At 40.4% G+C, this 27,835-nt stretch overlaps 1 protein-coding gene across 1 annotated transcript in view; it reads right to left on the reverse strand.

The window, feature by feature from the left end:
• Positions 1-269: 269 nt before the first annotated feature.
• The window catches only part of TUBGCP3 (tubulin gamma complex component 3), a 56,339-nt gene continuing 28,773 nt past the window's right edge, over positions 270-27,835 (reverse strand). The window contains exons 11-22 of the mRNA XM_083501156.1: positions 27,356-27,522; positions 24,496-24,606; positions 22,227-22,335; positions 20,073-20,262; positions 16,422-16,557; positions 14,576-14,644; positions 11,940-12,075; positions 3,376-3,464; positions 3,081-3,212; positions 2,580-2,720; positions 1,924-2,040; positions 270-1,340 (exon numbers count right to left, since the gene is read on the reverse strand). Of these exons, the coding sequence (XP_083357282.1) occupies positions 1,182-1,340; positions 1,924-2,040; positions 2,580-2,720; positions 3,081-3,212; positions 3,376-3,464; positions 11,940-12,075; positions 14,576-14,644; positions 16,422-16,557; positions 20,073-20,262; positions 22,227-22,335; positions 24,496-24,606; positions 27,356-27,522 (1,556 nt within the window). The 3' untranslated portion in view covers positions 270-1,181. The remainder of the gene's footprint in view (positions 1,341-1,923; positions 2,041-2,579; positions 2,721-3,080; positions 3,213-3,375; positions 3,465-11,939; positions 12,076-14,575; positions 14,645-16,421; positions 16,558-20,072; positions 20,263-22,226; positions 22,336-24,495; positions 24,607-27,355; positions 27,523-27,835) is intronic.

Below are 27,835 nucleotides of genomic sequence, written 5' to 3' on the forward strand. Positions count from 1 at the left end.
ACTCTGTGACACTGGAGCCAACAATCTCCATCTCTGAGGCACAGTGCAAGTGTGTTTTAGTCCAGAGGGTGCTGTCCATCCCCACCTCGGAGCCTGGCAGGATGAAGGGGAAAAGGAAATATCTGTAGTAAGCTAGTCTCAGTTGTTTCATAATGTACACTTGACATTCTGCATGGGTATCGAGACAAGCTAAAGAAAAAGCGGCCCTATAATTCAGTAATAGTTTTATTAAATCAGGCACTTTGTCAGTTAGAAGAAACAGAAAAAAGTTTGAAAGATAATTGTGTTTATTTTCTAAGCTTTTACCTGTGAATATAACAAATGGATAATTGAGTGATGATATATAGTGACTTCTTTTTTTTTACAAAAATGTTTCCCCCTAACATCTGGACAGCAATATATAAATATTTACAATGGAAAAATAGGCAAGGAAAGAGAAATAAGTAGTCTTCATTATCCAAATTAATTTCTAATACATCAGATTTGAACACAAAATACTTCATTCACATCTATTCAATATTTACATGTTTCATTACTGGAGATCACTGAGGTTTTAACTTCATTTCTACTATTTGTTGTGTTGGACTTCTGTTATGTCTCTAATATTTGTTTCTGTAAAGCAGTTAAAAAATTTCTGGAAAAATAAATCAGTTTTGAAAATGTTGAAAACATTAATGTGTGTAATTTTAAGTGACTATTTTTTCCCCCACACAGTCAATACACCACAACACTGAAAAAGAAATAAGATAGACCTGGCCAGATTCTTAAAATGGCAGGTTTTAAAATAAAAGTGGTTTCTAAACTGAAATGGAAAATTACAGCCCTGCTTAGTGTAAAAGGAAACAAGTGTGTGTCTGCATGTGGATAAAATGTCCTGACGACAAATATCAATGATGGTGGAATGTGCTTTAAAAGCCACAAACAAAATATAGTTGGTTGATTAATGGACTACCAAAGCAAAATTGCAACAGTTTAAACCCATTTAGTAATCTCAACCATTAAATATAAAAAATAAGCCATGTTGCTTTCTGCACAAGTGTTGCACAATCACATGACTGAAAACAGGTTGCTTGCGATAATGACAAACACCTATTGCATGCCATTTGGTTTTAGTATGCCAAGTTGACTGCCACAACCAACAACACATCCGTGATCCTGGTTTACATTCATTGCAGGGAGATTTATATATGTGAATTACGCCGCCCTCTAGTACCCAAAGAAACCCTAAGCCTGGGCTCCCTAGCTTTATAATGTTCATTGAAATCCAATCTAAAGCTAAGAAATCGAAGACTTTCATCAGAACTGGTGGTCAGTAATACCAAGAACTGCTGCACAATGCCCTGAAAGAAAGAAAAACAGAGAAATTAGGCATTCATAAGAAGTCACACAAATGAACGTGTGTAATGGAATAAAGGTGTGAAGCATGTCACCATTCCATAGCAATCCTTGAAAATTCCACTATATATAACAAGTAGAAACTGGTCCACTGCAAGAGATGGGCAGCTTGTGCAATGCCCCGTCCTTATAAAAGCAGGTGAAAAGTTAGTGAATTTCCTGTCTTGAGTTTTGACGGGGCAGTTTTTAACAAAGCGAATCCACAAAAATTATTCTAGCGAGAATGCTTCATAAAAATGTTATCGACCTACAGTGGCAATGGTCAGCATAAACACAGACTCTGGGGTGCAATCATTTACGTAGGCACTTTTATGTTTGGGACAAACCCTATGCACCTGGTTCTTTATCTACTGAAGCCAAATGTCACATTCCCTAATGTATTCATAACATAACTTTTATTGTTATTGCCTTCTTCCAAATCCTGGAAAGGCTTGCATGCCACATTAAAACAGTGTGCACTTTAAACCAGAAAACAGATACCGGCTATCAGTACGTCAATATTTTAAAAATTCCTCTTTTAAAAAATACCTGATAGAAATGGGTAAGTAGTCGCAGCTGTGAACACATTTTTGGTATTGAATCTTGAAATTCTTTAATCCTTTTAGTCTCCTCTTCCTCTTCTGAAGCTTTGACTCCCCATTCACCCTTAACAATATACATTGTAAAAAAGAAAAGAAAAAAAGGAGAAATTATCAGGTACACAACAATAAATCTGAAGCCACATGCTAATTTTTGTTTCATTACCTTAAATTTACTTGGTGATCTCTTACGGTTATAAGCCAGGAAGTTAAGACAGAAGAAACTTCTTACAAACAATACATACCAAGCATGAAAAAGAATTCAATTTGTGTTTTAATGGGGAAATTAAGGTTTGAGCTTCCACCCCATTGTCCATTGCAGATTCTAAGATACCCCAATCTGGGTTAAATTTACAGTGTAATCTAGGCATATGTACTTTCTTAGAAGCCCCATTGAGCATAGTGCAACTTACTTTTGAGTAAACATGCACACACCTGCTTTTCATATTAATACTTTATGCAGAGACCTATTTGCTCAGTCTTTCAAAGAAAAGGAGAGGATATTAGAAGGATTATTTTTTGGTACTGAATTGGTATTGAACATAAGCAGCCTGTTGTGTTCACATCTTTCTTGTGCTTAAAATGCCACTGAAAACTCCTTTGTACCTCAAGTTCTCTCTCTCTCTTTCTTTCTTCAAACTGCAACCGTAACTGTAACTCCTCCAAGGCAACACGGTACAGGCCATCTTGGGCATTTTGAAACTCAAGAATCTGATCAAAGACAGCCCGAAGCTGGTTGAGCAGCATCTACAAAAAAAGTTGCAAAAGGAAGACAAAACCTCTAAAAATGAAATGTTCAAAGAAAAGCTATGATTTGCTAGCCTATAAGAAACTGCTGAAAGATTGTTATATTTAATATCTCCTCCTAGAGCAAAGGGATACATGGAAAAATTGATTTCAGTACGGAGGTTCTCCCAGAACATCCCCTAAAGGATTAAATTTACCAGGGCTGCAAACTTTTTTTTGCTTGCAACGAAGGCCCACTGAACACAGTGGAATTCATCTCCGAATAAAACTCCATTGCGTGTTGCCAGAAATAATCTCAAAAGCATAAATAATTACAGAAATAATGTTCACATTATATATAAATAGGTAAATGAGACTTACTCTTGAGTCAGCGTCCAGCAAACAGCGAGATATAATTGTATCTAAGAAAACTTCATGAGCCGCAATGATGTGATCCAAATCTTGAGCCTGCTGAACTTTGTTCCATAGTTCATCCCATGAACATTCAAGCACCTATGGAACAAAACATCCAGCAATGAGATTCACTTTGTCCTAGAGACTGTTTAAAGAGCAACTTCTCTGCTCTATATCTCTGTGACATAATTAAGCTCATGTCAATAAGAACGTTCTTCCAACTTCAAACAAACAAACAACAAAATGGATGGTTAAAGGGTACCTCAAATGTAATGTAATACTGCATTTGATGAATGAAATGGACCATTTCTGATGCCAGAACGTGACACTGATGCAGCACCCCAGAAAGTTCTGTAAGAAATTCAAAGAATATGTGTATTAAAACTCAGAATGGAAATGTTCATCTAGCCATATTTTTAAAACACACACACACACCTGAAATACAACAGTTACCTGCACCCATCTTTGAAAGGAGTAAGGCATACCGTATTTTTTCGCTCTATAAGATGCACCAGACCATAAGACGCACCTAGTTTTTGGAGGAGGAAAACAAGAAAAAAAATATTCTGAATCTCAGAAGCCAGAACAACAAGAGGGATCACTGCGCAGTGAAGGCAGCGATCCCTCTTGCTGTTCTGGCTTCTGGGATAGCTGTGCAGCCTGCATTCGCTCCATAAGACGCACACACGTTCCCCTTACTTTTTAGGAGGAAAAAAGTGAGTCTTATAGAGCAAAAAATACGGTATATAAATTGATAATGGGTTCTCAAAGAAAGGAGACTATACATGGACTATCATTTTAATCTCAGTATATTTACGGCCACAAGTTCAGCATTTTCCAGAGGCGTAGCCATGACAGCCTCTGCCTGCAATAAATACACCCCCATATTAACAGAAAATATAATGCAGGATCAAACAAAATGAAATTAATAGTATAGGTTGACAAAACTCTGGAGATCTGGTACAAAACAAGATTTGTAATAGAAAGGAATTAGAATGTGGAACAGAATAGATAGGCAAAAGACCTTTGTGGCTGGGAAACAAAGTCTGCTTGGCACTGCTGTAACAGGTGGCAGTCCACTAGCAAGGGAGCCTGAACAGAGCTCTTATTATGAGAAGGTTAATTTTTCTCAGCAACATATATAAAACATCAGATGCCTAAGCCCCCACTCTGACTTGCCACAAGAGATTTGGAAGGACAAACTAGGAACTTTCAAGATACAAAATTACTTAGGAAAATGTTTAACTAATGGTACAGTGAGTATAAATGTTAATAAATAGAGTCTCTCATAGATGAAATTGTATGCTGGGGAAGGAACGCGTGATCTGGCAGAGCAGATGAAAATATTCCATATACAGTACGATTACGTATTATACAAAAATATCTCTTGTTTGTTCCGAAATGTCTCAAAAGCTCAGAGGCAAACTGGACTTCTCTCTCAACATTTTGGTTGAAGCACATCAGCACTACCCAATTTTGTCTTGGATTATCGGAGCAAACGGCATCAGAATGAATGAAGCAAACCAATGACTATACCAAGATGACAAAGATCTATACGGAGCAAAATTGCCAAGATCTATACAGAGGAAAAATTACACGAGAAAGAATAACCTGCAACTATCTGTGGGAGGAAAATTCCCCCCCCCCCCACCTCCCAGCTGCTAGCCAGAAACAACCAGAAAATATATGGAATGAAGAGCAATAAAAAGTCTTCCCCCTAGAATATTCATACTGGATATTTCCTAATAATTAGAAAATGTCTAGAGCAAATAATTCCTGGTTAACAGAGAAATTGTAATAATAGGAGGCTGGAAGGGGATACTGCTGGATGAGGGTTGGGTCCCAGATCACAGGGTTTGGAATAGGTTCACATCTCTCATTGCCCACTCTTTTTGAGACTTACATCACTGTAAGCCCTGCTGGCTGAACCAGGGTAAAGGACTTAATACCAGTGTATGTATGGCTCAGCTGAGCTGAAGAACATAGGTCAGCATAGCCCATGGGAAAGCCCCCAAATCTGCTGAACACAAACTCTCTCATCCCCATGAATTTTGGGTTTGGATCGTGCTGTCAAGATCTCTAAACTAGGGATATACCGTAATTTTCACTCCATAACATGCAGTTTTTTGCTCCTAGAAAGTAAGGGAAAATGCCTGTGCGTGTTACGGAGCGAATGCACTCGACCGGAGCCATGGCTGCCGTCAGTCAAGCAAAGCGGAGCCGCTTGCAGGGCTTTGCACAGCTCTAGCTTTGCTTGCTTTACAGCCAGGAGGAGGGGGAGGAGCTGAGGAGGAGGGAGGGAAGAAGAGCCATGCCAGCAAAGCGGGCAGCAGCCGCTTACACGCGAGGAGGGACAGACGGGAGCCATAGCAAGCCGGGAGAAGGCAGGCAGTTCAAAGCCAGCAGGCGCTTTTAAAGTAGCCGGTAACAGCTGCTGCAGCCTCAGCTAGCAAAGGTCCCAGCGCTCTCTAAATGGAGCAATGAGGCTGCAGAGGGACAGGAGGGCTTGGATCAGGAAGGATAAAGTTTAAGCAACCAGCAGCAAAAAAAAACCAAAACCAACCTGGAGCTCTGAGCCACAAGCGCAGTGAAAACCAGGAAGTAAAAGAAAAGGCTATCCCCCCACTTCTCAGCTGTTTTCAGGCAGGATAGATTTGAGCATTGTCTGGGTCCTAGTGCCCCTACTGCTTTTTTGTGCTCCATTCTATTGCTGCTGGTGGCTGCTTATCACTCAAACTGAACCTGATACCAGTAGCCACCTGTACAAACAAAGTAGAAGGCTGCAAGGAGGAGAGCTTTTACACAGCTAATGGCAAATCCCCTGCAATCCAAGTCCTCCTCACTTGCTCAAATTTATTCTGCCTCAAAACAAGGAGCGAAGAAAAAGGCTGCAAACTGTTAAATGGAAAAAACCCCAGGCACAGGGCAAATACCTTAAGTATACCTTTAAAGCAACAGTGCTCTTTCCCTCCCTGCTCAGCTCGCAGAAAAGCTGCTTCTCCACCCACCCCACGCGTGCTCCTTATCCCTTGAGTGCTTTTCCTTCCCTCCCCACTTAAAACGTGGTTACAAAGCACGGATCCACATGGATCCTCAGGATTTTTGCACTGGGTCACCCCAAACTCACCATCAGATCACATGTCTGTGGCCACAGCATGAACCACAAAAATCATACATCCACTGTTTCGTTTAGAATATTTTTTTTCTTGTTTTCCTCCTCTAAAAATTACGTGCGTGTTATGGTCAGGTGCGTGTTATAGAGCGAAAAATACGGTAATCCTAATACAGTGGTACCTCGGGTTAAGTACTTAATTCGTTCCGGAGGTCCGTTCTTAACCTGAAACTGTTCTTAATCTGAAGCACCACTTTAGCTAATGGGGCCTTCTGCTGCTGCCGTGCCGCCGGAGCACGATTTCTGTTCTCACCCTGAAGCAAAGTTCTTAACCTGAAGCACTATTTCTGGGTTAGCGGAGTCTGTAACCTGAAGCGTATGTAACCTGAGGTACCACTGTATAGGAGTTAGAGCCATTAAACACAAGGCTTCCTTCTGAGTTAACATGCTTAAATTCTGAGTCTGCATGCTTATTAGTATGGACTGCAAACAGTAACAGTCAAAATAGTGACTACGGCTATTGGGAAAATTGACTAGTGATACCACGGTGAAGGTTACGGCAACAACAGCCTATGAGAAAATGAATTGCGATCAACGAGGATTGCTGGAAAAGCCACAGAAAAGGAAGTATCACACAGATTGCTTAATTCTGAACTGAAGCTCAGTTATGATGGATCTTCATCATTTTTCTTATACAGCCTTTGCCTGTTTGTTGTTGTTGTTTGTTTGTTTTTTGGTCCAACTCTCTTTTAAAAGGTGCTGTGGAACCAGAATGTCTATTTAGGTGAATTCCAAGAATAATGTTCTGAAAAACAATCACATTGAGTTACTTCAGTTCGAACATGAATCCCTACTTATGTCTCTCCTTTATATACCCTAGCACTTTCCGTCTCATTCCATCTTGTTTGTTAAAAAGGCAAATAAAATATGACAGTGGCCTTCTCTTTAATCAATAGCAGACATTCTTACCCAAGGCCACTAATAGCTCCATGGTTATACAGGGGTTTTCATGCATGACCCAGGCCAATATTCTAACTCCAGATCCACCCTACTGTGAATTAACATAGATATGTGACTATCATATAATGGGAGTCCTGCTTGGTGGTTTCCTTTCCAGTGGCTATTTATGTTCATCATTGGAAGATAGAGCCTGCCTTTCCAGTGCATGATCCTCAGAGATTACAACTCTCTTTTGGGAGAGAGTCACTAAAATGCTTAGGCCAAACTTTGTGGGGAAAGGAGATAAGGCACTGTCAGTCAAGGGTACTCAAGTGTGGAACAAGCTTCAAGAGGAGATAAGGCCATGCCAAAGCTTCCCTGTTTGCACAGCATGCTACCAAACCCACCTGTGTGCCACAACCTACCTGTGACATAGAAAGGCCAAACCATTCTTTACCGTGTTTGATATTCCTGCACTCTCAGATAACACATATGTACCATTTGCAGCGCATATGGGAAAGAAGGAAACAGACACAAAACCCAGAAGGAAGGAATCGTATGTGGACTCAAGTGTGCAAGAGAAACAACCAGTAGCAGCACCAAGTAGTGAGTGTAAAAGCGTGTTCAGCTTCTTCAGTGGGGTTTCATGACCTCCTCTTTGTGTTATGCTAAAGATCCCACTTAAAGAGCAATACTGCCTAAAAAGTGAACACTGCAGATAAAAAACAACACCCCGCATTACAGATAAAACAAGAACAATGATAAAAGTTGCAACTTTTAACTGGTAAAAACATTTCTCCATTACTGATTTCAGAGAGCCAATTGTTCACTAAATGGATTGTTTTAGCTTTCCAAATGCCTGGCTGGGAATCACCTTCTTGGCTGCTAACAATAGAAATTCTAGCAATTTTCAGCGACTCTTAAGGGGTTTACGTTCCCTGTATGCACAAAGAAGCGTTACATGAGAAGAGTTAAGGACTTCTGTTTTGATATATTCTCCAATTAATTTAGGATTGCATCCCAGGAGTCTGTCAAGTGAGGGCAGCCGCATCACATGTATAAATACCTTTTCCTAACAACCATGCCAACAGTTTGCAGTGAATTTGCTGCAAATAAAACTTTTCACTGGGACTGGGTATTATTCTCTCATTTTAAATGAACCCTCCCAACAGTGCTAGGCTCTGACATTAGATGCATTTTCTCATCCTAGCAGAAGAATTTCACCTAGACCCCTGCCCTCCAAAAAGCTCTCTGTACCTGCCCTTTGTAGCCCAAGTTTATATAACGAAGTTTGTATTCTTTGTAGCCTAGTTTATATAACAACTGATGCAACCAAGAGATTGAGCCCATAGAACTCCTAACTCATGACTGCCATATAATAACTCTCTGTAAAATCTCTAGAGGTTTGAGTCTTAGACCACTGGTTGATAATGGTTTATTATTTGCAAAACTACAGGGATATGTAACACAGGAGCCTTTAGCTCACATATCATTCTAGTTAACAATTCATTGGAATTATCCAGAACAACCGATATCTACAATGCCCTTCTTTTTGTCATGTTTCATGTCATGCTAGATTTTATTTTATTACTGCACAATTTCATATGTATCTATCTAGATGTTTCTCCCGCTGAGTTCAACAGGGCGTACTCCCAGAAAGGTGGGTAGAGAATTTTAGCCTAGGAAGACGGGAGGGAGGGAGGTAATTCTAGGTGAAAATTTGGACTTCCATGTTTTCCACACTTGCACTGTCCAGAAAGTGACTAGAGGCTAAAGATGCTATTTTAGTCACTTGTGTCTGTCATAACAAACATTCCAGGTTTCCTTGGAAATTTTTGCTCTCTATACTTGAACAATTTATTTTTTAGTTTGTACTCACTTTAAAGTCAAAGGTATCCCTCAGGTGGGCTGCATCATACTACAGGCATGCATTCTGGATTGCTAACATTCTTCGCTTTATATCTTGACTGAATTCTTTTTCCTAGACATAACATGTGAAAATCTTTGCCTAAAGAGTCATGCACGATTCAAAACCTTGCATGATTGCCAGCAGCTGCAGTTGATAACGAATGCTAGTTTTACCAGGTCTCCACTGCATATTCAGTTCTGGCAGTCACTCACAAAGAACTTTCCATCTCCCTGGTTTGATTCTTATTTATATATTAATTAAAACATTTGTATACCATCCTACTGGAAATCCAAAGTGACTAACAATGCCCAGAAAACAAACAAACCCAGAATGTGATGTGCATAAAATCCCATTCACAGAAGCAAGAAAATGCATATAATTCTATGCCAAAGCAGGGCTTAACCCATTTAGTCTAAAGACTAATTCAGTTTAGTATCACAAATGGCAATACACACATCAGTACTCTGCAAGCCTGGAAGAGAGTTCTGGAGCTGAAAAAGGCACTGGTCAATAAAGAACCGTAATGCTCTATTGCCCCCTCAAGGCTATTTCAAAAATTTCATCATCCTTATTAAACCTGCAGAACTGTGCTGTTGTTGTTTTAAAAAAAATCTTAGTAAACAGACTTCCCCACTGAAACTCTTTTATTATAGAAAATATACTCACTACATAATAATATTTTCCAGCCACACAACATTGCTACAGCCCATGAATGTATACAGCTCAGTAGCAGCCTCAAAAACAAAACAGAGAGAGTGCAGCCAAGCTAAGAGAGAAGAAGGGGAAGAAATGAGCCTGTGGCTTTGAAAATAAGCAACAACTCTTTGAGCTACCCCTGGCCCACTGAACAGACATGGGCACCTGGCCACATAGACCAGGGAGTATTTGCAGATATTCAGGAGCAGTGTCCTTTCGCCCCTGACCACAAAAACTTTTGATCCACCAACCAGAGCCATGAGCAAACAACTAGGTAGTTTGCTGCTTAATTTATTGGAAAGGTGGATTGAAAAGCATCCTGAGTTATATGTAGGTCATTAATCTCCTTTATTGAAGCCTTTCAGCTAGAACAGAGGTTCTCAAACTGTGAGCTCCATTCAGGTAGTCTATTCAAAGGTTCCAGAAGAATCAGGAATATCTGTAGCTAACCCTGCTCTTGATTTAATTTTTCTTGATAATGGGTACGACTATCTTGACCACAGCTGGATTTACCCAACAGGCTAACAAGGCCCTGAACTAAGGGCTCTTATTTTTATACTATATTGGTGTAATCTACTAATTTTGCTGTAAAACTGATCAATTAAAAGGCAAGGCTGTGGTCATTAAAATATCAGTTATGTATGGGTTTTGATCTGTAGAAAAAAGTTTGAAGGGTCCACTGAGTCCTAAAACAATATTGAAAAGCTCAGGGGGGAAGCTTGAACATTTCTGATCATATTCAGAAGACCCACTAAGAAAACCAGAGACCTATCTAACCACAATCACAACAACAATTATATACAGCAATCACAGTAAGAATTATATATAGCAATGAAGTAAGTAGAATATTTAAGCATCCAATGTATCTTAGTGGTGCAACAGACTAGATGGCTATCCTCATATTGCATTAAGGGAAAGGAGCTCAGATATGTTCATGATCAAGGTGAAATTTGAATTCAGAACTTTTTTACTCAGGTCGCAATCCTAAAACACACATTAAGTAGGAAATAACACCATGAAATACAATGTGATTAACTTCTGAGTAAACATGCATAGGATTGTGTGGCCCTACACACCCTACCACACCAGCTGCTCTCATTCTACAGAGGAAATGAAGTCAAATTACAAGTCAGTAACAGAATAAAAGACACAGATTTGTTTGCCTCAATACCCCACCAAATGTTTGTGGGCCATTTCAACATTACATTGTGCCAAGCAGGTGTTTTTCAGCACCACCAACTGCACCTTGGCCATGATTCTCCAGCTTACCTGATACCTGGCTGCCTACTGCAGCCATGGGATACATACGATGGCAAAGGGGTGATTGCTGCATCAACATTATGCTTTCCACATAATATTACGTGTGTCCATGTAATAAACTTTAGGGCTGTGCACTGGATTTGGACAAATCCCAAATCCTGAGCTGAAGAAAGAAGCCTCAGAGGAATTTTAGATGTATCGAAGGCAAAAGTGGAATCTGTATGAGGCAGCACAAGTTGAAGTGGCTGATGCTGAAGTTCTTTGTGGAACAATGGCAATCCAGATGAAAAGAGAATTCTGAAAATGTCTGCTAAAAGCTAAAGCAACGTCTCTAATCTCACCACATAAGGAATGATGCCAGGATGGAGTGATGGGAAAAGGGAGAGCAAATAGGAGAGTGGGCAGAGGGTGACCTCTCTTGTGACCAACACGTCGAGCTTGTAACCAGAGGGAAACTCTTTACCCAAAAAGCGAATCCCATTTTGTTTTCTCCCTTGCCTATTTATTTACCAAAAGCAATATACTTACTCGAATGAAGACCTCTGAGCGGCTTACAAAGAACCATCAACTTTTTAGGTGCCTGGAGCAAAAGTCCCTGTCCTATTTGTGTGCAATCTGGCAGTTTTATTACCAGGATTACAAAAAACCATAGAAATCAAGTTATTGTTAACTTAAAACAAAGCACCCTAAAAAAACATAACATCTGCCCGAAATCAAGTTATTGTTAACTTAAAACAAACCATCGTAAAAAAACATAACATCTGCCCTTGCAGGAAACCTTCTGAAATTTGGAGAGACTTCAGCAGTACGAATAAATTTCTCTCTCATACAAAGCAACCTATAAAGGAGGCTTGGTCTGAAAACAATTGTTTGTGTAATTTTGCCGTAATAGGGTTGGTTGCTCCCTTACCTGGCATATTTTTCAGAAGCTTTGCATTACACATATGTCCTTTCCATATGTCTGTGAGAATGTATTCCATCCGTTTTGCCCTCCACAGGAAGTTGAACACCCTCAGATAGTGGCTCATGCACTCACGGGTGAACACCTGCAAATATGATCAACACAGAGATTTAAAGTGTGTTAAGTGCCTTTAATACTGCTGCTTTACTTGCTTCCAGGGTCTCTGGATAGCTTCGCAGAGCAACCAACTGACACTTGAGGTAGAGTCAAGAGATTTACAACAAGATTTAAGCAAGGCCCAGTCCATCAAAAGTCACGGGAAGTCCATACTGGCATACAAGGACTTCTGTGTGAACCAAGGTGACAAGACAAATACAGAGGCAGAAAAAAGGTGTTCCAGGTTCAGTCTCTAATATTACTAGTTAAATTATCTGTGCAGCATTTAAAGCCTGTGTGGTGTGGTGGTAAGAGTGTTAGACTAGGACCTGGGAGATGAAGCTTCGAATCCACCACTCTGTCATGAAGCTCACTGAGTGACCTTAGGCCAGTCACGGCTAAAAATTGGCTGCTGTTTCTTTAATGCTTAAAAAAAAGCTGGGTCAGCATGAGTCAGTGGCCTGCACCGGGTGGTGTATATATAGAGTGAGAAATGTTAGTTTGTTGGTTGGGTTGGTTAGTGAAAGCTAGTAGTGTTGATGTGTGTACAGTTGGCCAGTCGCTTTTGCAGAAAGTCTTAAGAATAAAAGCAGAAAGTACTCTGCGAGGATACTTTTCTCGTGGACTCTTTTATGCCGCCAAGGGTCCGAGGACCAGGCTGAGGCAACAAAGGGAGGTCAGAACCCTTTCTTCTTCTTTTTTACAAACACTGACAACCTACACCAGGTTGATGTGAGCATAAAGTAGGGATATGGAGAACCTTGTATGCCACTTTGAGCTTCTTGGAGGAAAGGTGAGATAAAAATGCAAAAATAGAAGAAGAAACACTTCCATTTGCACAATGTCAACCCAACTCTGCCTACACATGTTGGAGTCTACGTGCACAGGGGACTCCCGTTCATCGTACACACAGACAATGGGTACACGGACAGACCACACCTGCTGCCACTGTCCTTAGACTCACACAGGGCAGCCATTGTATGACAGCCCCAGGTCTCATTCCAACCAGATGGAGAGAAGGTGAGGAAGAGAGCCATTAAATCTCTCCCCTCCTTGTCTAGAAATAACTCAGGTTTAAAAACTGAACCTGGCCATGGGGTCACTGACGGAAGAATATGGCAGGTGGCTGAGATGCAGCTGTCGGGATCAAGCTCAAGTACAACTAGATCCTCCTTTTGCTTGATCCTTGCTGCCCTAAAATAGCAATGCTTAAAAAAATACTGAAATGCAACACTCCTCCTTGTGAATGTCACTGCCTCATCTACGATATCTTTTCCCTCTGAAAACACAGGAAATTAAAAAGAAAGGACATGTTAAAATTAGGGAGGTATTTCAGATCTGATCAACTGGGCATTGAATTAATTTTGGAACAGAAAGCAAGAACCACTAAATTTCCTCCCCTCACCTGACTACACAGGAGAAGCTAGGAGCTACACAGCACCAAGGATCAAGGGGACATCCCATTATCCTAACTGGCACAAACTCTTATGTATTGAAACCTAGTATTCGGAATTTTCTTAATGGCTTACCAAAAATGCATGGAAAATTATGGCTGAGAGTATAACTTGCCCAGGTCCAATCAATCAGTCCATGGCTAAGGTTACAGGCAGGCCCAAAATTCAAACTACAGGTCTACATTCTATTTACAGGTTCAAATTCTATTTTTATATAGTTGTATTAAAGCTTGCTATTTTATATACAACAGCTTTACGGATGTTAGGAATGCCTTCCACCACATTTTTCTTCTTTACCAAAGATGGATTGCTGTTTTTTTGTTTAAAAAAAGAAGATATCAAACAGTTAACAATATCCTAAATATAAAGAAATTGGTTACACAGCCCTGCAACTACTTACAATCTACAGAGGAAAATCAGAGAATGAAAAAATGGATTAACAAATTAGGAAAGTGAGATATTATCTTCCTTTCACTAAACTATACATACCTTGCTGGTCAAACTCTCACTTCTGACACCTTGTTCAGAAAGCAATGCTATTCTTTACATATAGTAAAAGCATTCTGAACAATAGTGCTGCTATTTTCTCATCTGTTTTAATGAATACTACACATCAGATTTTATTTAAAGAGTACAAATAGGTTCCCCTAAAATACATCTCACAGTTCTTGCAAATTATCCCAAATTAGTTGCTACAGTTTCAGAATAATGGATGAAAATGAAAATCCATTTATTAAGTACTTTCTAAAAATCTCCGACAGAACAAATGAATTATTTATTTCAAATAATGAAAGTCTTAAAATGTAGCATTTTAACACTCATTAATAATTTAGGAAAATTGAGAGTTTGGCTGTACTCTTAATACAATGGGTACATCCAAGATAGCAAGCAGTCTCTTTAATCATGCAATGCTAAGAGTACAAAGGCTATTTTAGTAACAAAGTATTTAAGTGAAGTAAGTGGGGGTGGGGGTGAAAATTGACAAACTGAGATAGATATAGAGCTAGAGAAATAGAAATACACATATATCCTTACTGTTGCAATCGGTCCGTCGACATGATAGTCTAAGCTGAAAACATCCCAACCAGTATCACCGGGAGACACCTTAAAAAGAATTATCAGCATTTAACCAAATCACATATATTGTTATTTAGCTGTTTTCCAATAGTTATTTAGCTGTTAGGAATGAACCTGTTTTACTTTACTCAATCAAAAATGGACGGGAGGGATTCCCCCCTCCCCATACTTTCTTATTGGGCACAGAATGCAAGTCTGAAATTGGGAGATACCATGTTTATCAGCACACAGGGTATGGGAGGTCCCTTAGAAACCCTTTCTAGGAACAGTGGTACCTCAGTTTACGAACTTAATCCATTCCGGAAGTCTGTTCTTAAACAGAAACCGTTCTTAAACCGAGGCACGCTTTCCCTAATGAGGCCTCCCGCCGCCGGTGCCCTTCCACCGTGCGGATTTTGTTCTTAGACTGAGGTAAAGTTCTCAAACCAGGACACTATTTCTGGTTTTGCAGAGTTTGTAAACCGAATAGTTCATAAACAGGGCTGTTCTTAAACCGAGGTACGACTGTGTTGTCATTGTATATCCAGGTCAGCAGGGAGAAGCACATATAAACATGAGAGAACCATGTCCTCCCTAGTGCAGTGGTACCTCGGGTTAAGAACTTAATTCGTTCTGGAGGTCCGTTCTTAACCTGAAGCTGTTCTTAACGTGAGGTACCACTTTAGCTAATGGGGCCTCCCACTGCCGCCACGCGATTTCTATTCTCATCCTGAAGCAAAGTTCTTAACCCGAGGTACTATTTCTGGGTTAGCGGAGTCTGTAACCTGAAACGTCTTTAACCTGAAGCATCTGTACCCCGAGGTACCACTGTACTAAGTGGAATAGTACAACTCCTCAGCACATCCTTAAAAGGACCACATCAGGGTAAGTTCAGTAGCACTATAACCACAATCTAGAGTTAAGCACACTTCCGACCCCTGAAATAAGGTGGCTTAGGTATGCTGAACCTATATTGATCAGCAGACATTCCACCAGGCTACAGATGGAAAGAGATGAGCACAAACTGCCTCTCCATCAGTTTTAATGAAAGAGGGGCTACATCCAAGCTCCTTCCTCAACTGCCATCAGCAGCTATTCCATCAGGCTATGGGCAAGGGACGGATAGGGAACGGCAGGGCCTCTTCATCTGCTTTCTTAATGAGCGACGCCTGACTCCTTCTCTTCTTGAAATCTTTCCATTCTACCTAGTCACTCTGTAACAAAGATAAAGTGCCTGAGTTTGCTTTTTCCCTTCCCCAACACAGCCCCCTTTCCTTTTGTGTCATGTCTTTTAGATTGTAAGCCTGAGGGCAGGAACAGTCTTATCACAGACATTTGTAAGTGGTTCTGGGAGCCTTTTTCAGTTGAAGAGCAGAGTTAAAAAAATGATTTAAAATAAATAAATAAATGAAATGAAATACAACTGGACTGTAGCCTTAATTTTTATAAAACACACATAGCTATAAGTGTACTCTATCTATAACTGACAAAAGAGCACATTTACCATTGCAGTTTACCAAACTGTGCAGTTTACCATTGTAAACCGCACAGAAAGCCTTGCAATGTGAAGCGGCACTCAAATGCCACAAACAAAACAAACAAATAAATAATACAAAAACCAAAGCTCCTTTTCAGAGAAATAATAGTTAAGAACTACACTGACAGGTGAGAAAATCAGATTTTGCGTGCAAGACAAGGCAATGCTATTTTCCAATGCTGACCTCAGATGCCATTTTAGCAATAAAAAAAAAAAATTAAAACAAACCAATATTCTCGTAAAATGCTAAAGTGGTTTTTTGTTGTTGTTGTTGCTGTTTTAAAGTACCTCCAAAAGTCTGACATCCAGGCGTTTGAGGATCTCAGGGTTATCAAACTGTGCATTTGTTGCCCTGACAGCTGTTTCCAGGATTCCTGTCAGATTATGCTGATACAAAGTGGTAGCTGGTCTCGCAAGCTCTGGCCTAAAATAATAAAAGGGAGATAAATGGAAAGATAGATACACAATTTACATAATAGCCCAGTTGTCATCTAGCTGCAGGCGCAATGGACTAACTATGCAATATATTTTGAGCCCACACAATAGTGAACAGATTATCCTTTCCAAACAGTGAGCTATCAAATGTTTTGTGTGTGTGTGTGTGTGTAATTATGAGTATTTAAGCTGAGGATTTCCAGACACAAAAATGACCCTGCACGATATACCTGTGTTCCTATGAGACAGGGACCAGTATGACATTTCAGCTATAGCTGCACACCCCTTAGCAACCTTCTCAAACAGAGTCAATTCACACAACTTTTCAGGGCATGGGCAGCTGCTCATTGCTGGAGCACTGGCCTTTTCAGATTCAATCCTCAGCATTCCGGGCAGGGATGGGAATGCCCCCTCTCAGAAACCCTGGAGAGACACTGCCAGTCCATGTAGGCAACACTGAGCTAGATGGACACATGGTCTGACATGGTATATAAAGCATCTTCCTAAGTCGTATGTTCCTATGTTTTTCAGATTCGTAAGAGGTGGGTTGTTAGACTTACGAGCAATTCTGGAGGACTCCTCGCCAGGCTGCAATGTCACAACTCACTCAACTCAGCAGTACAGTGGTACCTTGGTAGTCAAACGGCTTGGCTCCCGAACAAATCAGCTTCCAGACGCTGCAAACCCAGAAGTGAGTGTTCCGGTTTGCAAACGTTTTTCAGATGCTGAACATCTGACCCGGCTTCCATGGCTTCCAAATGAGTGCAGGAAGTTCCTGCAGCCAATTGGAAGCCGCGCCTTGGTTTCTGAATGATTTCGGGAGTCAAACGGACTCACAGAATGGATTAAATTTGGGAACCAAGGTACCACTGTACTCAAGTCCATCATGGCTTTTCTATTCAGTAATATCCTTTTCGATAGGAGGCAACCAATTTTATTTAATTTTTTTAAAAAATAGGTTTAAAGAACTTCCCATAATCAAGCTGACAGGGTTTTGTGCAAATGTTGATAACTAAATTTGGGGTGGGGAAAGAAGAAGGTTAAGCTTGAGGGAGCATTGATAGGAAAATGGCTTTAGTTTCAGAACAACCGCCTCTGTTTGCATATCTGAGAAACAGCCACTGTTTAGGCCAAAAACTGCAGTAACAATGTCAAGATTTGGTCAACAACCCTAAGTTCTAAAAGCATTTTAAAAGAGTAATAAAATGAAAGCAGAATCTCTACAAATTCTAACAAGTAGCTTGGGCATTTCAGTTTAAATTCTATCACCAAAGAAAATGGAGGGTTCTAAGCTAATGTTCTCGATAAACTTGAAACAGTAAATTTAAAATTCCACGTCAAAAGATATTTCTTTGCACTAAAACATGCCCCTTCGCTGCTTGACGCACCAAAGCGTACTGATTTCACGTCTCATCATTATGCTGCTGCACTTTAGTGCAGAGATGCTACATCAATTCAGCTCTTGGACAAACAGACATCTCTTTGATGTCTGGCAAGTAAATGGACTCTTTTGTAATGAAAAATCAGCATTATGGTGGGGGAAAGGAATGCGACGACATGCAGGAAGCCTGCCTTTATACTTTAAAAACCCCATCCTAAGGGAAAGCCCAATATGCTTTTAAAAAATACTGGCACCAAGGGAGGCAGATGTGGGGGTTTGATGTTAAATACAGGATCTAAGTTTAAAAGCTGTAGATTTAAGTGCACATTTAAGATGAATATATTTTGATACGTTCATCAAAGGTCAGTCTTCACTTTCTGCTGATCAGAATGTTATTCAGTGGCAGCGGCTACTGAATAGTTAAAGCCCAAGCAAATCTGAATTTAGGTCCCTAGTACTTCTAGATTAGCCTCTAAGTGGAATGAGACAAAGAGAACTGGAAAAGCTGAAGGTTGGGGGTTGTACGGTAATGCAAAGTACCAACTTTAAGTTACAAGTCTACGGCTTCGCTACTGTTTCTCCAGAACAGTGGGCGCAACCCATTACCTCTCCAACAAACAGGCCAGCACATACAAAATGAGATACCTACTGGTAGTCTTGAGCCCTGCCCTTCATCGGCCTTAGCCTATTCTACAGATAAACTCTGTAGCTGTTGTTTGTGGGGTTGGGGAGGGACACCGCAACTGTGACACAACATCAATTAAACGTATGCACACAAGACTCTAAAAATGCAACTGGAGCTGAACACTATGCACACGTTCAACCAATAGATGGGAGGTCAGGCACATAGAAGATGCAAGTCAGACATGCTGTTGCCATGCTCATACACAATGAACACAAAAACTAGAATGACTGCTCTGCAAAGAGCAAAACTATTTCCAGCAATCGTAGAACTGTAGAGATGGATTGCAGAAAAGTTTTCCCCAATGTGGGGCTCAAACCCACAACCCTGATATTAAGAGTCTAATGCTCTACTGACTGAGCTATCTCCCTTGGGTGTACTTAGTCGCCTGCACATTGAAATACTGAAAGGATTTGTGCTGTTATAAAAATGATGGTAATCCTAAATAAGATAGGACACAATAGAAAGGGAAATGGGAGAAGGAGATAAGAGCAGAACCCCTCCCAGTCCTTCAAAAGTTTCAATATGCTGCCAACAATGTCTGGGGCTAAGGAAGTCAAGTAATAGATTACACCTGTTCTCCACCCTCATGTATGTGTGTGTAAAAGTCTTGCTGCATAATGTTTACAGTCATTAAATTTGGAGCCATTAAGCATGGACATGGTTTAAAAACAGATTATACATTTAATGAACTGGTTCATATGTCACGGTAAACTAAGTAGAAATAAGCCATGGCTTATAGCGAATAATAAGGGTGTTGTTGCGTACTACTTAACCGCTCCTTAACAGTCAAGAAGTCCTCAGTCAAAAACCGTCAATTGTTTAACAGGAAGAATTGAGCAACGTACAACAGGATACTGCTCACTCATGGCAAGCCATGGTTTGTTTCTCACTGTGGCTCAATGTGACATGTGAACCAGCCCAATATCATATGTAGAATTCAAGATTATAGGTTGCACCCAACAGCTATCCCATTAGTGCAAGGAGTTCTGCTTGTGCAATGGAACTTCCCCAACCCCTCCCCCATGCACCCCCAAACCCTAACCACCCAGAGCAGATTTGGGGGTGCAGGGAGAGGAGAGGGGGGCGTAAGTCCCATTGGAATGGCTTTGTTGGACACAACACTAGCAATACCATTTATTTGTGGAAGAGCAGTGTTTTTCAACATCTGGCAATTCTGTTCCACTTAGAACCTGAAAGAACCAAATACAACCCAATATAAAAGCTAAAGAATTGCTTTGTTAATACTATATACTGAACCTAAAGAAGCATAACACAACACTGAACATATTAATAGAAGCAATAAAGTACATTTGTATTTTAATCATAAGTTTTATTGTTGGACCAGAGGCTTAACAAAACCCTATTTTAGATTTCAATCAATCTTCTCTTCCAGTACAAACATTTAAATTCAATAACATTACAATCCACATTCACTTACTTAAGCAAGTCCATTAAGTGCCTGATAAAATCTCCTTGACCGAGAAGTAAGTAGCGCCTCATGGCCTGCATGTGCTCCAGTAAATTGTACTTTTTATTGAGAACATCTAGCAAGTATTTGCTAGTCTCAAAATATGCAGCATCTATTTTTCCCTGAAATGCGTTTTCCAAATCCGTGAACATTTCAGCAGCTGTTACAAGAAGAAAATGGTTACCGAGACTGCAGATAGGTACTCTTTTAATATATATATATTTATTAAATGAGAACAGAGTACAATTACTAAATTTCACCTCTGAAAACACCTAATTGACTTGAGTTTCTACACATTAGTTCAGCAATACCATGGCTTGCTAGGGAATGGGAAGGGATAGGATACATCTGAATTTTATAGGGTCCTAAACGCAGAATTTTCAGAATGCGTTATCTTCTGAAATAAAATATTCTATCAACACAGAAACTACAGTAACTACTTCACATATTCTTAAACTGTAAGAAACATTTTAGAGATGGCTTTGCAATACTAATGCTAGTGCACCCTTCTCAGATCGTGCCCACCCAGCTCTTCCTTTTGCCAAGCTGGAAGGATACAAACCACAGCAGTGGTTTAGCATTACATGCAAACCAGCACTCATGGTTTGCTTCTCTTCAAACAAACCATAGGAGGAAGCCAAGAACAAAGAGATGGACTAGATGTGCAGCATAATCCAGCCACAAGTAAGTGCCACTGTGCTCAAAGGGGTTTGCTTCCAGGGAAGTTTACAAAAGATTGCAGCCTAAGAAGGTGACCACAACAAAGCAAAATTAGTCATTATCTTTGTGAAAAACATTACTCTCTTTTTATCAAGCTCGCTTTTAAAAGCTACTAAATTAATGTAATTAAGGCTAGAAAACGTCCACCTAATGGAATATTAAGATCTATGCACTCTCAATTCATTATATAACTCACTATTTCTTAAAGCTAGCTAAAGGGGTATCTGCCCAAGCAGATGTAGATGCGAAAGAGCAGATCTCATTGGACTACATGGAACTGCACATCTCCATCCGGAGCCATTTGTTGCAAGCAGCAAAGCATGACTACAGCTGAACTGAGGCAATAGTTATTACCCGTGCCGTCCTATACCAGTCTACAGAAAAGCCCCATTGATTTCAGTGGGACTTACTTCAGGTGAGGGTGTGGATTGCAGCTTAAATTGGTAAAAATGTAAACACAAAATTATTATTTTCTTTTTTTAAAAAACTAGACACCACAAAGGAAACCTGAAGGAATGTTGCAAGAGCAGCTGACTTTTTAAAATACACGATTCGTTTTAATAAATGCTTACATTTTTCATCAAGTACTGAAGATGTTTATTGGACAAATAAAAATTCTATTCTTAGCAGCTTATCTCAAAGACTTTCTTGAACTAACAAGCAACGTCTGAACAATAAGACCGACCTACCACTACACCAGAACATTATAAATCATGTGGCTGCATTTAGAAGCAAGGTATAATCAAAGTATGGACACAAAGTTCTGGCCAAGTAGTGCTTATCAAATGCCACATTTCTTATAAATGCTTTGGTGCAAATTAAACAATTAAATGTAAATAAGAAGTTAGGAAGAGATGGAATCAAACTGAATTGCCCAGTAGGAGTCATCACATGATTATATTTTAACGGTAACAGTCACAATGCAATGGGGAAGTGGTCATTTGTACTAACAACTTCATATGCCCACATGGAATCATCCTGCATGTAGATGTACAATACCAGAAGTGCAAAAAACAGCTCCCCTCAAAGGTGGTACGATGCAATATTGGGGTTTTACAAACAGGTATCACTCTTTCTCCCATAAGGGCTGCACTTCCTACATACATCCTACAATTATCCAAGGGTTGCCATCCAAGTTGGCAGGAATACTAAAGGTTCTTTCACAGATACCATGTAGACCGCAAAGATAGTGTTTACTCAATGCATTGGCCAAAGACCCCACCCCACAAAGCCCCCACATTTGAACTTTGTATAGTTTCAGGCAGAGATTATTTGCAAAATCAACAAGGTCAGAAACAAGGCTAATGTGGTTCTTCTAGAGTGATGTGTACAAACAAAGCAGGTATTCTGTTATGTGACACTCAAAGTGCATAATGATACAATACTCTTATTCTAATTTCATACCATCTTTTGGAGATTCTGCAGATTTGGCCACAGCTATCGTCTTTGATGATGGACTTTGGTCATGACAAACCTGATGCAAGAAGTTTATGGATTTTCCTATTAGGAGAACCTAAATATAAATGCAAGGCATCTTCAGAAGTTATTTTTTAAAGGTTTTATAAAGAGAAACAGTACATTTTCAGCAAGTATATTTCACTTACAAAGTCAGCATAAATAAATAGCACACTATTTTTATTTCTCAACAGTCCTTCATCAAAAGATTCAAGGGCAGTTGTGACTGAAGTTCACACAATGTATAAATACAATTTACACCCAACAAATAAACATAATGCAAACTTACAAAAAGTGAATTGAAAACCTGGAGGTGGGGGGAGAGACCCTAAAAAGCAGAAGAGGACAAAAGTCCAAAAATCACCTGAATCTAGAATGCCTGAGCAAGCTGAAAAGCTTGTCCTGTTGGCGTCCAAAGGGCATTCCAAAGTCAAGGCACCATTACAGAAAAGGCTCCTCTTTTGTGGGAGTGCAATATGCCTCTTATGAAGAGGATACTTGGTGCATGGCCACTGCAGGAGATCTTAAGCCACAGATAGGCTAGTATGGGAAGAGGTGCTGTTTCAGTTACAGTCATACCTCAGGTTACAGATGCTTCAGGTTGCGCAGTTTCGGGATGCGCATCGCGCCGAACCCACAAGTACCGGAACGGGTTACTTCTGGGTTTCGGTGCTTTGCGCATGCGCAGAAACACCAAAACACAACCTGCGCGTGTGCAGACGCAGTGCTGCAGGTTGCGAACGTGCTTCCCACACGGATCACGTTCGCAACCCAAGCATCCACGGTATATGGGTTCCAAGCCATTTAGGGCTGTTCCAAGATAAGCACCAGCACCTTAAACTTAGCTCAGAACTGAACAAGCAGCCAATGCAGATCTCTCAAGATAGGCATAAACATGAACAACTCTGGTTGCACTCATCCATATTCCAGCAGCTGAGTTCTGCATGTCATCTTTAAGGACAACCCCACGTACTATGGTCATCCAGCTGGGAGGTTCGTGGGATCACCATGGCTAGGCTATCCCTGCTCGCTTTCACCAGCATGTAAAAACCAAACCAAGGCAGATATTAAAACAAATCATATTCAGAAGAACTGCTGTGCATTCCAACTGTGTTTTCTAGACTGAGAGATATATTTTAAATATTCTGATGGAAATCACAGGTGAGGAGAAGCACCTATCATATCGGCCCACTAGTGTTAAAGGCAGCCATGAAGGAGGCCCACAGCAAAGTCAGCAACAGTCAGGAACATTCAGCTCAGTTTAAGGGTTAGTTTCTTGCCAACACAGAGATCATTAGGATGATCTGATAATTTACCATAAGAAATGATACATGGGTGCGAGTCCTGGGAAGACCTGCTCCTGGCCTTGCAGGATTTTTTCCACCTGGCCTAGGAGGGTGGGGCCCTGACGGACTCCAGCTACAAAAGCTGAAGCTGCTGAAGAGACTTTTGGGCTGCTTTATCGTCTAGGTGGCTTTGTTGTGGAGGTGTGTTGCTGTTATTATTATTTATATTAATTTTTTGTATCTTTATTTTGGATCTTCTTATGGTTTAGGTGGAAATGTAAGATAAAGGTAAAGGGACCCCTGACCCTTAGGTCCAGTTGTGGCCAACTCTGGGGTTGCGGCACTCATCTTGCTTTACTGGCCAAGGGAGCCAGTGTACAGCTTCCGGGTCATGTGGCCAGCATGACTAAACCGCTTCTGGCGAACCAGAGCAGCACACGGAAACGCCCTTTACCTTCCCGCTGGAGTGGTACCTATTTATCTACTTGCACTTTGACGTGCTTTTGAACTGCTAGGGTGGCAGGAGCAGGGACTGAACAACGGGAGCTCACCCCGTCGCGGGGATTCGAACCGCCGACCTTCTGATCAGCAAGTCCTAGGCTCTGTGGTTTAACCCACAGCGCCTTAATTCTGTACTTTCTGATGTTTTATTCATTGTTATGATTACTTTTGTCATGTCTGTACGTAATTTTTTATACAGCAAGCCACAGTGATCATGGTTTTTAACTTTGGAAAAGCAGTACATTATACAAATAACATGATTGACTGAGTGCTAAGGTCTATTTGTATGAATTCTGATTCACTGTGCCCCTGTCTGGAGCCATACTTATGTCTAAAGTACAAAGAATGGTCCCCTCTGCACTTGTATGTCTGTTATTAATAGCTGAAAAAGTCAATCTAGAAATAAGGGGGAAAGTCCTTTTCCTTCATACCTTTCTTGAGTGATCCATTGTAATAAAAGAAGGAATCATGGACTTCCGCAATGTGTATTTGTCGTGCCACAACCGATCTGTTTTCACTGCAGGATCTGAAGCTACAAAGAACTGTGAACACAAAATTTAAAAATACTTAATTTTTTTTAAAAAGCATAAGTGTTATGTATACATTTTAAGACAGAGAATCAGAGAGGTAGAGACAGAAACCTTCCTTTTCGAAAGCTATCAGGAATAGTATCAGTTGGGATGTTATGTACATAATGTATAAAGCACCACCAGCTGTTTGTTCTAATACGTACAATTAAACGTGAACCACAGTATAGACAATAACCAGTCTTTTAAGACTCACCAAGAAAATTCACCTAAACCACCTGCTAGTTATAAGCTTCTAATGCACTTTTAAATAATTTGTAAGTTCACTGCGCCCCACTGTTTCAGGTCAGCAGCATTTTGATACTGAAACACATGGATCTGAAATGTAGAGTGGACAAAGTGTCTCAGAGTTGTTTACTGAAGGTGGCATATGCTAAAATCATTTAGCAGTGTGATACAGTGCAATCTGAACCAAAATACATTAGTCACATAAGAATGGCACAGCAATGACTTCACTATAACTAACAACACTTCCAATACAGCTCATTACAGTGGTACCTCGGGTTAAGTACTTAATTCGTTCTGGAGGTCTGTTCTTAACCTGAAACTGTTCTTAACCTGAAGCACCACTTTAGCTAATGGGGCCTCCTGCTGCCGCCACGCCGCTGGAGCACGATTTCTGTTCTCATCCTGAAGCAAAGTTCTTAACCTGAAGCACTATTTCTGGGTTAGGGGAGTCTGTAACCTGAAGCGTATGTAACCTGAAGCCTATGTAACCTGAGGTACCACTGTATATAATGCCAACTGCGTGAGAACCTTCAGTCAAATAAATGTAACATTTCCTTGTTCAGCTGTTATGTTCCAGGTGCAAACAAGGTATGCATGGAAGCAGTGGGGAAGAGAACAGGGGTAGATTCATTCAAAAGTGCCCTAGAAACCAGATGTAAAACTTGAAAACATGACAACTATGTTAGAAAACAATACTAATGCATTAATATAAAAAAGCAGATATAACATGCATTTTAAAAAATAATATCAAAAAATCAGCTTCTTAAATTTATTACCATAGTCCCCTTTGGCAACTGGCATAGAGCTTTAATTGGAGTATTAATGAGAAAAATATAATTTCAAAATCCATCAGACAATTCAATCATCTTTGGGAGTTATAAAAGCCCTCATTTTATAACCAGGGCAAAGTAACATGCAATTAATGTATTTAGAAAACATCTAGTAAAAAATACAAAGAGAGAGAAGAGCATTTTATAATTAATCCCGTGAAAACGAGATCTTGGGAAGGGTGAAGGAAACCAAGGTCAGAACATAATTGCAATATAATTATTTTATTGATTCACTGTACCCATTCAAGGTTCTTTGAGTTTTGTTATTATATCTTGTATAGAAAGGAGTGCAGGAGAAATGGGAAATCATGGTACAATCTAACTGATGAACAAATGCCAAGGCCTTCCAACCAACAGATAAAAAGGGTGATTTTCTTACGGGGAAATTAAGAGCTTGTTTACAAAGGCAATCAGTATCCCAGAGGGTAAGTGCTAGGATATGATGGAGGGGAACCCACACATTCATATGCCCCACTGTAATTAACCTCTCTTTTTTCTAAAGGCGCTATATGACAAGCTTATTGTAGGGGTCGTGTTCACTAGAATATAGTCACTGCAGTAGAGTTTATTGGGGCTTTCACCCAAGGGATTTATACAACTCATGGAAGTTTATTTTGTTGATAAAAGTTCCAAAGAAGTTTATATTGTAAAAACTGATCTCACTGATGCAAAAAAAGCAGTACAGGGTAAAATGATCATCTAAGTCTAGTCTGGCCTGGGCATAAACCGAAGTCACATCTCAAATCTATCGCTGGCTCTTCTTTACCAGATTTATGTGGGAATAAATGCTTCAGCCCAAAGCAATGGCATGTGACTTACTACACTGCACTGCAACTAGTCAGCTGGTATATTCAATCCTGACTACTTATTTGCTACTTCACCAAAGATTTAACACCAGGCCATTAAAAAATGCTGGCATAGTTAAGAACGAAACAAAATACAAGTTCTACCTGTGATATGTTACCACTGGTAAGGTAAGGTAAGGTAAGGGACCCCTGGATGGTTCAGGCCAGTCAAAGGCAACTGTGGGATTGTGGTGCTCATCTCACTTTTCAGGCCAAGGAAGCTGGCATTTGTCTGCAGACAGCTTTCCGGGTCATGTGGCCAGCATGACTAAACTGCTACAGGCGCACGGAAGACCGTGACGAGTACCAGAGCGCATGGAAACGCTGTTTACCTTCCCACTGCAGCGGTACCTATTTATCTACCTGCACTGGTGTGCTTTCAAACTGTTGGCAGAAGTTGGGACAGAGCCACGGGAACTCACCCCATTGCGTGGATTCGAACCGCCAACCTTCTGATTAGCAAGCCCAAGAGATTCAGTGGTTTAGACCACAGCGCCACCTGTGTTCCTTTGTTACCACTGTTGTTTTGCAAGCACAAAGAACTGGGCACACCAAACTAACCCCATGGTTCTTTGGATTCTGGCCACAGTGTCTAAACTGAAGTGATGCACAAGTTCTTTACATGCAACTCTATTTCCAGTATAAATGTCAATTTTTTCTACCTAGTCATGTCTCCTCTTAATTTTCTACAGAATAGGTTCAGTTCCACAATTGTGAACGAAGGGTTTCAGCGGCTTAGTTTTACACAAAATGGGAAACAGAAAGCAGACCTCATGTTAGTGAACAGTTTATAGAACTTACTTCATGGTAGGTGTCCTCCAATTCCCCATCATAAATCCAACGATAAAGGAAATTCAAGACAGGATGCGACACAAGGCCAAGAATATGCTGCACCAGGGATCTCATGTAGGGGTCGCCTGTTTTACTGTAGGCATGAACAGCTGATGCAAGTTCACCACCTTTTCTTCCTGGAGAAACATGACACACAGAGGAAAATTTAAACATACATTTTCACCTACCTGAAAAACTAATGCTACATCTGCAGCATTGTCATACACCAAATTTCATTATGAAGCAGCTATCTGGCGTTTGAAGAGCATTCTTCAAAGGCAAAGGCAAATTTACCATTGTGCCTAATATTCCTTTTGCGGGAGTTCAGAGAAGTTGGAAGAGCACCAAAATTGCTAAGAGATTGCCATAGCTACAAGTAAAAATAGCGCACAGAGCACAAGAAGCAGAGCACTAATGTCTACTTCATTAGAGCCTTCTTTAGAGCGGGAA

The sequence above is a fragment of the Podarcis liolepis genome, assembly GCF_965112155.1.
Source record: "Podarcis liolepis genome assembly, chromosome: 4".
NCBI classification, from domain to species: Eukaryota; Metazoa; Chordata; class Lepidosauria; order Squamata; family Lacertidae; genus Podarcis; species Podarcis liolepis.